At 41.8% G+C, this 12,291-nt stretch overlaps 1 protein-coding gene across 1 annotated transcript in view; it reads left to right on the forward strand.

Annotated features, from left to right (window-relative positions):
• ptprda (protein tyrosine phosphatase receptor type Da) overlaps positions 1–12,291 on the forward strand; it is a 418,772-nt gene that overhangs the window by 376,045 nt on the left and 30,436 nt on the right. The window contains exons 16-26 of the mRNA XM_085349629.1: positions 1,863–2,132; positions 3,256–3,837; positions 4,166–4,311; positions 4,706–4,850; positions 6,581–6,886; positions 7,795–7,988; positions 8,330–8,356; positions 9,391–9,508; positions 9,869–10,456; positions 10,918–11,018; positions 11,153–11,409. Coding sequence (XP_085205755.1) covers positions 1,863–2,132; positions 3,256–3,837; positions 4,166–4,311; positions 4,706–4,850; positions 6,581–6,886; positions 7,795–7,988; positions 8,330–8,356; positions 9,391–9,508; positions 9,869–10,456; positions 10,918–11,018; positions 11,153–11,409 — 2,734 coding nt within the window. The remainder of the gene's footprint in view (positions 1–1,862; positions 2,133–3,255; positions 3,838–4,165; positions 4,312–4,705; positions 4,851–6,580; positions 6,887–7,794; positions 7,989–8,329; positions 8,357–9,390; positions 9,509–9,868; positions 10,457–10,917; positions 11,019–11,152; positions 11,410–12,291) is intronic.

Below are 12,291 nucleotides of genomic sequence, written 5' to 3' on the forward strand. Positions count from 1 at the left end.
CTCAGCGTAAGTGTAACTGCAAATATTCCTATAATCTTTAGAAGTGATTTATTCCTTCATTTATTTCTTCAAGGTTTGCTAAATAATTTATTGAGTAATCTATTTTGAATTCCATGAGCAGTAACACTGACTTTACGTTTTATTTAAATCCTTGCTAGAAGTTGTACAACAGCACCTGGTAGCACCAGCCTCATTTCCTTTGTGCCTACGTCCCCTGGATAAACCTGAGTGCTAAGATGATGTTATCTTCTTTTGTGGCTCTCTGTTCTCCCTTAGCTTGTGCTAGCCGCAGTTAGAGCAGTGTAACAGTGTCAGGCTAACCTCTCCATTTACACCGAGTGACACAATGTCTTCCCTCTGACCCTGTTACTGCTTCTTTTGCCCCCGCAGCCCCCTTTCCCTAGACTCCCTCATGTGGTTGCCTCCTAAAGCCAACATTGTTCTTGTATGCATGATTGATTCTTGCTCTCCTCCAGAAGGCCTCGATACCATTCATGTGTTACCGGCGTCACACATTAACATTCATCTTTTATTGGAGCAAACCTGCACAATTAAGAGTAATTTAATCTAACAATATTTTTAAAAAGAGTTGCCGTAAGAGTGAAATGTATCACATTTTTGCAGGAATAGCACATTATAATGCATTATTGATGTGCTGCAAAACTAGTTTCGGAGGTTTCATTGTATTAGTGAAGAAAAAAAGTAAAATTACATTGAGAGAGGGGATATTCCCTCCCAGATCCCAAGCAGATACAATGCCGATATTTGATGATTTAACCCTACAGTATATCGGCCGATACTTTTCTTTCAGACAGATTTCTGTAACATTTGCTTATGCCTAGTTATTTATCACTCCTTGTTAGTAGTTTTTATTTAATAAGCTTTTATTTTTAAAATAAGTCTTTAATCTGCTGATTGTTTGCAGAGTTCCCTCTAGTGGACAAATTATGCAACATCATTATATATGCTGATACCGATATAAGAGCCAATAGCTGATATTGACCGATAAGTTGGCTGCACCAATGCATTGTTCGAACCCTGCAGATGCATCCGTCTTTAAGTGTGTTACCCTCCTTTTAGGATTGAATCCTTTCCTATAAATCCCTAACATGGCACATCATTTCACAGCTGTCAAACTGAATGACGTTTCTTAGCCCTTTCTGTCAAAATGTACTGAGAGGCGTATAGTCATACTGAAAACAGCTTGAATTAGCATCATAAATGATTTTGATTCGTTCCCAGGCATGGATTGAATTGTAGGATCACTAACTGTAATTATTCATGCTTTGAGCGGCAGTATAACTACTCCCCTTAATAAATTTCACATTTATCTGAGGTGTATAGCACAGTCAGTTACCTTTTTAGCCATCTTTATAGCATTGTTAACAGTGCATTGTAGTGACCTTAAAAACACGAGACACTTTTCCCGTTTGTCGCGCGTGAAGCCTTTAAGTGTATGACCTACATGTCCATGTGATGTGAGAATGTGATGCGGCACATTATCTCACATCAGCTGGAAGTTTGCAGCCTGAAAGTTGTTTGTTTGCACACAACTGTGGAGTGCTGTCGACTCTCCAGCACTTTGTGCAGTTCTGTACATCCGTACTGATGGTGATGCAGTTTTTTTGTGCATGGCGCTTGTGTTGTTGTTAATCCATTCGCCACTTAATCGAAGTCTCGGATCGCATGAGAACATTCATAAATGGAGAAATCTTAGAGAATTTGACACTATTAAACATTTAAGAGTCTGTTAATATTCTCATTAAAGAATTTTTTCTTCTTTTTGGGGTGAATGCCGTTTTTCTGCAAAGGTTTCCCCAGATTCTGCCTGGTTTTCATGCTATTTTTTTGTCTTTTTTTAGTGCGACGGGTGCCACCGCGATTCTCCATTCCACCTACAGACAATGAGATCATGCCTGGCGGCAGTGTCAATATCACATGTGTAGCTGTGGGCTCCCCCATGCCATATGTCAAGTGGATGATGGGAGCTGAGGATCTTACGCCGGAAGACGATATGCCCATTGGACGTAACGTCTTGGAGCTTACGGACGTACGGCAATCGGCCAATTACACATGTGTAGCCATGTCAACCCTCGGGGTGATAGAGGCTGCGGCACAGATAACAGTGAAAGGTACATGTGCCTTTAATTCTTCTTCTAATACTGTAATTAAAGACTGTAATTTTCATAGAAATGCCAATGCTAGAGGCAAAGGTATTAATAGTTCAGTTCTTAGAGTGTGTATTTACTTCAAAATACAGTATGTCTCCAGTTTGCAGCTAATATTTGTTAGTAATCTATCCGAGCAGCGACTACTGGCAGTGCTTTAAACTTATTTACCTCACACTGCCACGATAAGTCATCTGTAGAGGATTCCTTAAAGCTTTAGACAAGCCCTGGCACCAGCCTCGGTGCATTAGATGCCAGGCTGAGAATATAGTGAAGTGCTTATCTCTCAGCTGGAGAGCTACAGAGCCAAAAGCGCACCATTTCTGCGAGCAATTTGTAAGAAAGGAGGGGGCATGTTAGAGAATGAAACATAGTGAGTATACTTTGGTGTAGACATGGTACTTATCTGTGCGTAATCATATCTACACTGCAGTGTGTCAGAAAGATACCCCCGATTGGTGCCGCCATGTTTACGAGCACACCGGGGACAGAGCCACGCACACAGACATTCAGCTTTGTTTTTCCAAGACACAACACAGAGATATTAGTCACAATATAACCCTCTGGCAGGAGCTCCCCCAAAAGCATACTTCAGATGGTGTATAAAGACAATCTATTGCCCTGATATCTTTTTGCCATGTGCCACGGTGTGGGGAATTAAAGTAATAAATTTACCTGTTTAATTATTAAAGTGATAAACACTGGGAAACCCAAGATTAACGACAACATCGCTCCGAAATGCCGAACGTGGAGTGTACAAGCCTTAAATCTCACTCATTAGATGATATGTCGCTTTTTTCTTCTTCTTTTTTTTTACACGACTGTAAACTAGGAAAACTAAAGTAATATTAAGACTATCCACCCACCTAATCGAATACGCACAACACAGTCTCTTATGACTCCACATACACTGTGGCTCATCACTTTCATGTGCAGCGGTCTGGTAAATGAAAGTTATCAATAAAAGTCAACCATCAACAAATTAAAATAAAGTCTCTACGGCATGTACAATAAATTCCTCTACCAATATGTGACTTTTGTGTGTTTTGCATTTTTATTAATATTCATTCTATAATTATCATCACAGCGTTGCCCAAGGCTCCTGGTATTCCTGTAGTGGAAGAGCGCACAGCCACAAGCATAACATTGGCTTGGGACTCTGGCAACCCTGAACCAATTTCCTACTACATCATCCAGCACAAGTCCAAGTACTCGGATGAGTTGTACAAAGAGATTGATGGCGTAGCCACCACTAGGTACAGCGTCGGGGGCCTCAGCCCCTACTCCGACTATGAGTTTCGGGTGGTGGCGGTAAACAACATCGGCCGAGGGCCACCCAGCGAGAGCATTGAGGCCAAAACTGCTGAGCAGGCACCCAGCACCGCACCGAGGCAGGTCCGAGGTCACATGATGAGCGCCACCACAGCGTTCATCCAGTGGGATGAGCCAGAGGAGGCCAACGGACAGATCACGGGCTACCGAGTCTACTACACCATGGATCCCAGCCAGCACCCCAACCACTGGGAGAAGCAGATCGTCCGGGGGTCTAATATTGCCACCATTCAGGGCCTCATCCCAAATAAGACCTACTATATCAAAATTTTAGCCTACACTTCAGTGGGTGATGGGCCTCTTTCTCCAGATCTTCAAATCATTGCAAAGACCGGAGGTGGGTTTGTTTTTAAATCATTAAGAAAAAAAAACGGCAACAGACAATGAATGAAAATACAAAACCGGAAAAAGGCTGCTAAAAAGTATCGTTGCTCTTAACCCCGCAATGAAAATTTTGAGTGTGAAAAACATTTTTAGCCAGTAATCTTAAGTGAGAAGGAGCGATTCAAATGCCTCGTTGTTTATGTCTCACGAAAAAGTCCTGTGAAGACTATCGCAATAACTCAACCGCCAAGTGGCGTGTGTGTGTGCACGCGTGACTCGGATGAGAGTGGATAGTGCAAGACACGACGAGTAATGAATTCATCTCTTCACTCTAATTTCAGTTCCGTCCCAACCAACCGACTTCAAAGGAGAAGCCAAATCAGAAACGAGCATTTTGCTGTCGTGGAACGCTCAGACGCAAACCGGACAAGAAAATCAAGTGACAGGATACGAGCTTTTATACAGAAAGAGAGATGACAAAGAGGAGGTAATTACTTTCTAATATTAAGCTATTTTGCTAAGACTTAAGAGTCCATAATGCTCCTTAACACATTAATAAGGTTCCAACCATTTTTGGGATTATTGTGTTTAATAATATTATTATTTGCCTACTTATCATGTTATTAGTCTGCATAGTTGATCTATCCTTACCAAGTAAATGCACGAATATGCAGTTGTTCCACTGTTAAACTTCTAAGATATTGTTTATTTCAGAGGTTTAACTATGGATATAACTGTTATTGGTAAAATCTGTGACTTCAGTGAGACAATAGCTCAAATTAAAGCTGTCTTAGTAAAACCTATCATTTGATTTTCCTTCTGTTCTGCTGTAGTTTAACGAATCTTATACACAAAGTGACAATGCCACCCTTTCCTCCCAGAAACGAGTCAGCTTTGAGCCGACAACAACGTACCTACTGAAGGACTTGAAGCCCTTCACTACTTACACTTTTCGGCTGGCTGCCCGAAGTAAACACGGAGTTGGAGCTTACACCAATGAAATCTCTGCAGAAACTCCACAGACACGTAGGTCTTCTTCCTTATCTGACAGGGTTGAAACTATCTGGGAAGGAACACATTTTCAAATGCATTCAAAGTTTTATGTGGGCCGCAAAAAAAATAAAAAATCAAAAATCGAAGATGTGACAAAAATGTCAGAAAGGTCCTTCTGAGCACAGATAAACCAAATAAGATTTTTCCCCCTTTAAATGTTTGATGCATTTGAAAATAGCAAAGCTGTAAACACTTAAAATGGAAAATCAGTGTAACAAAATCTACCTGACCATGCTGTATCCCCCTCCCCCTTTGAAAAGGTTGCATGGGCAGTGTACCCGGGGCTTTCCTGTAAAGTCAGGAGACGAGGTTATAAAAAAAACTGCGGGCTCTCCACCTTTGTTGTGCAAAAACAGACGTAAATGAATGATAAAGCCTTGAATTATTTATGTGAATGCCCACATCTGTGTCTCCTTTTTTTTCTCCTAAATGAAAGGGCATAGCTGGCCTTTAGGAAGCCTTGTCTCCTGAAATTGCATGTCAGCCAAAAAATAGGAGAATAGAAATGTTTTGGAGTCTGTCTGAGCTTTCTATGTGGCTACAACGGAGAGAACCAAAGCAACTTTTTTTCCCATTTTCTTCAAGAACTCTCACCTTAATACTCAATTCAGATTTGAACGAAGAGCGTTCATGAGTTTCAATATCATAGAAAGCTCAAAGCGAGTACTGCCTTTGTAGTTAGGGACATGTTCACCCGAAAGACCTCAGATTTATGCAGCTGGTTAAAATTGGGGGAGGGGGTAAAAACAAAAATTGGAAATGCAGAGAATTACCAGCCTTAGATTTCTTATAGAAAAATAAATGAATGTTTTTAAAAAGAAGAGGAAACTTCTGTGTATCTGACCTAAATCTGAGGGCTTTGAAAGACAAGGGCAGGGATCAGGTAGGTATAAAAGATCACAAGTTTTAACTTGGCTCAGATGATGTAGTAAATGATGTAGTTAACTTGGAAAGAACAGTGCATGCCAATGTTATCAGAATGTAATAAATCAGTCATGTCTCCTTGGGAAGTTCTCTGTTGTACAATCAGGCTTTTACCACAAACCAACAGGCTTCGGAAAGGTTGGTGACAAACACAATATATATTTTTTTCTATTTTTAAAAATTGTTACAGCATCAACCTTTATGTTTTTGGATTGATGGTAACTGCTTGCCAAATTTTTCTTAGTCTGTTTTAAGATGGTTTAACTTACATGTCATCTGAAGTAGGTGTAGCTTTTTTTCTTTCTTTCATATTTACGGGATCTAAGAATATTAGAATATGTGATTTTTGTCTTCTTTGTTTTTATAAAAAAAATTTTGTTCATGACAAAGGTAGGTTACATATGGTAAATCAGTCCATTTAATTTTCCCAGTCACCACCATCCATTCATCACGAGTTGGTACACTTTTGTGTTTGTCGTTACCTTTCGTTTTGCCTTTATTTGTGTATTCCACGTTTCACTGATTTAAAATGTTTTTGATTTACCCACGTGTCCTTGTGCTTTTGCCTCATTTTTTTTTATCATTTTATTTCCCTCTTCTTTTTTTCCCTTGGTTTGGTCAATTCTACCATCATCACCCTGAAAAAAACAAAAAACTGAAACTCCTTTCAAAACACAAAATCCCAAAAAAAAAAAAAATCCAACCCAATGAATGGCCTCACCAAAACCCACCAAAACCAAACCCCAAAAAACCTGCTCCAAATCCAACCCGACAACCAGAACCCTCGGGCCCACCTCAGGAAGTCAAGTGCTATAGCCCCAGCTCCACCAACATCCTGGTAAGTTGGCGGCCACCACCTGTCGAATTACAAAACGGGATCATAACGCAATACGCCATCCAGTACGCTGCGACCGAAGGGGAGGACGCGACTACTCGTCAAATTGTCAACATCCCTCCGGAAAGCACCCAGTACCTTTTGGAAAACTTGGAAAAATGGACAGAGTACCGTGTGACTGTCACTGCTCATACAGATGTTGGAGCAGGACCGGAGAGCCTGCCGCAGGTCATCCGCACAGAGGAGGATGGTATGTGTTCGCTAAAACAAAGCTCCAGCTGCAATTCCAGTCTACCCTTCTTAACCTACCCTGTCAAATACTAACAGCCTTGCCTATATCTACAAACCCCCCTCTTCTCTTCTACCCTCTCTGCCTGCTTCTAATATGACTGTCGACACTCAGTTCTTTTAACCCTATTTTTGGACAATGCTTTTTTAAAAGAAAAGAAACTCACTTTGCAAAAAGCACAATTTTTTGGCTTTTTTATATCCCCCACCTCGTACGCTGCTCAATTTCAACACATGGTATGGCATTTTCAGCAGAAGGCCTCCAAACTTCCAGTCCCAACTGTCATTTTTGAAACTTTTACCGAATGTCATCGTATTTTTCACTTTTTTCTTTTTTTTTGAGAACTTGACAAATTGAGGACAGTGGGCAAAACAAAAGGTGGAAGATTTTTTTTGAAGGCCATTTTTTAAAAAGTTTTTTTTGTCTCTCGTCATGTGATACAGTCATTTTTAACCCATTTTTTTTCTTGCTCCATAGCCAAAATTCTTGCCGTGCTTCAAGCAGTCGAAACTCTTGAAGCCTCCTTTGGCTCCACTTTTCTATTTTGGCAAAAAGGCATTTTTATTCCATGTTTTTAAAATCCACTCTACCCATTTTTAATGTTTCGACATTAGGTCAGTTGTCAGACCTGTTTTTGCGGTTGGTTTTTACCCCCCCCTCCTTACCATTGTTGAAATATTGATGTCATGCAGTGCTTGTTGCAGTTTGCTGCACTTTTGTGATTTTTATTTTTTATTTTTTTGGTCACTGCAGCATTTTGCGCTTCGGCTTTGGGCGAGATTCAAAAAAAAAGAGAGAGAAAAAAAAGGGGGTGAAGGGGTTCTCTATAATTTTCACCTTTTTTCTTCTATCCCATGGTGTTCCTCCAGTTCCTAGCGGGCCACCTCGTAAAGTTGAGGTGGAGGCTGTCAACTCCTCATCAATTAAAGTGATCTGGCGTTCACCGATGCCCACCAAGCAGCACGGTCAGATCCGAGGGTACCAGGTGCACTATGTCAGGATGGTTAATGGGGAGCCCACAGGACAGCCAGCCATCAAGGACATCCTGATTGATGATGCCCAGGTACAACACCCCCACCCCACCCTCAGCCAGCCACCACATCTGAGACACATAATGTTTTTCTCACTCACAATTACAAACTATTGTTATGTAAGCCTGATTATTTATTCAGCTTAGTTGTAACTTGTTTTGCCACTAATGAGAATTCAGTTGGACACACAAGCTTGTTTATCTGTATGTGGATGATCATTTCTGCTTTTGCTGTAAATATTCTATGAAAAAATTGTATTTAATTTATTTAGTGGCTGTAGACAAACACTGTGTGTGCATTTTATTTCCAGTGATTAGTGTCTATGCCTTATTTGTTGTCTCTTTTTCTCTCCATGTTCTGATCTCAAAATCAGTGGGAATATGATGATACAACTGATCATGTGAGTAGATCAACTTCACGAAATACAAATGTTTTCTGCTGCTGTCAACCTCTGCATGCCCGTACATATGTTAACTAATAGGTTGAGTGTTATTTCATCTTTAATAACTGCAGAAAGGAAGCTCATCTGAAGCTTACCAAACTACAAGTGCTGATGAACAAAACATAACATGAAATAAAATTTGAACTTTTGTAGTTATTTGTTAAGTAAAGCTTTTCACTGTGATCCCTGTCAAGTCACACATGCTTCGAGCTGAAGTATATGTGATGCAGCATGTCAAAACCAGGTCAAATAATAATACAGAGAAAATACAGAGAGAACCCCAACAATCAAACAACCCCTCAGAGGAAGCACTTGGCAACAGTGGGAAAGAAAAACTCCCTTTTAACAGGAAGAAACCTCTGGCAGAACCAGGCTCAGGAAGGTGCAGCCATCTGGTTGGGGGTGACGTTTTCGTTTATTTTTGGTGACTTTTTAACTTCAAGATGTCAAACTGTGTTGGCCCTTTGAATTATTGTGGTTTACTCATGTGCAAATGGATAAATAGTCACGTGTAGTATGTTTGGAAATGGTTAAACTTCAGATAAAAACTCAACTAGGCTTAAAAGAAGCTGCTGATCAAGCACAATTCACCTTCTACAGACGGAAAAGTTGCCACCATCACCAAAGGGGTAAATCTCGCTGGGCGAACAGCCCGGTCACACCCCCAGCCAACTGCTGCTGCGCTCAGTAGGGTCTCTTCCTGTCAGCGAGGAGGGAGAGACGATTTGCAAAGAGCTGTTTATCTGACAGTGAAGTCAAGATAATAAACACTGGAAATATTGGAAAGAAAGGTTGTTCCTGATTGTGTTGTTGCTTGGCTACAGCTGGGATTCTCGATCTGCATCTTTGGCCAGCTGTTTAGCGTGCTGCCTCACATATGCTAAAGGAATGTGTTCGTGAAGGTTATTTTAATATCACATCCCACTTCTGTTTGCTTGCATCTGCATAATAACACATGAGCATCCTGCAACTCAAGTCTTGTGTCTTCACAGGAAATGATCATCACAGAACTGCAGGCTGAGACCACGTATTCTGTTACTGTCGCAGCCTTCACGACAAAGGGCGACGGTGCACGCAGCAAGCCCAAGCTGATCACCACCACTGGTGCAGGTAACGGAACCATCACTGCTGACACATCTCCACTTTTCAATGCTATAGTATTGCATCTAATAACAATCAAACTATTATGTAATATCCTAAGCATTATTTACACTTGTCAGTGAGCACGAATACAGCTAATTACTGTCTCATTAAGAAACAATAAGTCTTACCCACTGGTATGACATGGCAAAGCTGAAGGCACTTTTATTGTAGAAACGTAAACAGACAAAACAAAAAACCAGGAAACGCCTCTTGTACTGCGTCATGCCACACTAAAGACAGAGATAGCTGACTGTAGATTGACTAACACTGAATGCCTGTGTGCTGCAAATATTTCTAACTTGTCCCTTTCTCCATTGCTGCTATTAGTTCCTGAAAAACCTTGGCTTAAGGTCAGTACAACCAACATGGGCACAGCTCTCCTCCAGTGGAACCCCCCAGCAATAACTCACGGGCCCCTGCAAGGCTATCGTCTCCGCTTCGGCCGTAAAGATGTGGATCCTCTGACTGTTATTGAGTTCGCAGAGAGAGAGAACCACTACACAACCAAAGAGATCCACAAGGGAGCCTCTTACACTTTTCGCCTATCGGCGCGCAACAAGGTGGGCTTTGGTGAAGAAACGGTCAAAGAAGTGACCACAAACGAGGACGTTCCAAGCGGCTACCCTCAGAACATTAAAGCGGAGGGCGCCACCACCTCCACCATTCAGGTTAGCTGGCAACCTGTGCTGCTGGCAGAACGAAACGGGCAAATAGTGAAGTACGCTCTGCAGTACAAGGACATCAACAGCCCGCGCAGTCCCTCAGAACTCTTCATCACTGCCCCGGAGTCGACAGTCATCCTGGATGGCCTTAGGGCCGATACTACTTATGATATTAAAATGTGTGCCTTCACCAGCAAGGGCGCTGGTCCCTATAGCCCAAGTGTCCAATTCAGGACACAGCCTGTGGATCAAGGTAGGACCAGTCCCTGAATTTTTTTTAGGCCTTTCCCTTTAAAAAAAAAATAACAATAACAAGCCGACCTTTCCCTGCTCTGCCCTTTCCAATCACTTCCCTAAAAACCTCAAAAGGCAGAAGTTGTCAAAGTACGGAGTCAACCCGAAGACTTTGGTTCTGACATACTGCCCTATCATTAGTCTCTTTAATCTAACAGTCATTTAAGAAATGCACGTGGAGTAAGTATGTACGTCTCTTTGTCTTGTCAGTTAAGCAAAGGTCAGTCATTAATTTTAAGAGCTGGTGGGTAAGAAGGTAAGAGGATAGTGTTGAGTTCAGAGTAGCACTGCTGCTTTCAGCCTGGTTTAAAGAAGGCATCAGGTAAGCAACGATGTGGGACTTCTGTCGGTAGATTTGTTTTAAAAAAAAGAGCGAGAGGATGTTTTGTGTCTAAATCACATGCTCCCCCTTTCTTTTAGCAGTGTTTGCAAAAAATTTTCACGTGAAAGCTGCCATGAAGTCGTCGGTGCTGCTGACATGGGAAATTCCAGACACCTACAACCCTGCTCAACCTTTCACTGTGAGCATTGCCTAGCTCAGTATGGCACTTTCATATACATGCAACACAAAGCCTTGTAAATACTTGCAATGTACACTACATTAGAAATCATGTGGTATTCTACATGAAACCTCAAGTGAATCATCCTTTTACAGATCCTCTACGATAACGGGCAGAGTGTGGAGGTCGATGGGAAGTTAACCCAGAAGCTAATCACGGGTCTTCAGCCTGAAACTCAGTACTCTTTCCTCTTGACCAATCGCGGCAACAGCGCGGGAGGTCTTCAACACCGCGTGTCCACCATGACGGCCCCGGACGTCCTCCGCACCAAACCCTATTTGGTCGACAAGACCAACTCAGACGGTATGGTGACTGTGGAGCTACCTGCAGTGGAGACTTCTGAGAGAGTAAGGTAAGCAGAAAAAAAAACGTGCACATGTGTTTTCCTTTTATTTTTTGATTCATTAGTACTGCATAGATCAGAAGTATTGTTTTCAGTCCCGAATTGAGCTCCATCAGTGAGATACAATACATCCATTGCAGCTATGCAGTCAAACACATAATAACAACATAAGCCAACAGATTAGCTCGGAGCAGCGTTCCTGAGTCAACTCTGAATTTCCTGACCTGGGTAGTGTATCAAAATGTGTCTTGTTGGATATTTAACTCGTTTCCCACATCCACATTACTGATTTGTATTTCCTACTGTTGCTCTGTGAATGGAAATAAACAAGTTAACTTGATAGCTGACCTTGTCAGGGGTAATTCTTCCAAAACAGTCATTTATATTCATCCCTCCATTTCAGTGTAATATCCACTTCACCTGAGTCATTACACAGTGGAGCACCCCGGCTCATTTAAGCACACTCCTCTAAGCCCTATAAAGTCTCTTACAGCCTTTCAACAAAGCCCAGGGTTGTCAGAAGGCCAAGGATCACATCCGATTGCAGACTGAAGCTCCAAACCCATCTTGGGGTTTTCTTTATTCCTTTTTAAATCGGTGGTTACATTTGGACCACTATCTCCCACGCCAGAGCTTAAGCTAATTAGTTTCCCATTAGCTGGCCACACTGCTATCCTGGCTAATGCTAGCTAGAGCAGCGCCCAAACCAGGAAGCCCAAATCTGGCAGGAGGTCGTTATCTCTGTTGCCACCGCGATGAAGAGATGGAAAACCCATCTCACTTTGCTGAGCTCTCCTAATTAGCCCACAGGGGGCCTAACCGAGGTATAACCATATTGCCTGACTTCAATGAACATGCTTGAATTAATGCAGAAAAGAAATCCCTGATCAG

This window comes from Diplotaxodon limnothrissa, linkage group LG3, assembly GCF_057381915.1.
Source record: "Diplotaxodon limnothrissa isolate DT_005_m linkage group LG3, D_limnothrissa_male_GT1.1, whole genome shotgun sequence".
NCBI classification, from domain to species: Eukaryota; Metazoa; Chordata; class Actinopteri; order Cichliformes; family Cichlidae; genus Diplotaxodon; species Diplotaxodon limnothrissa.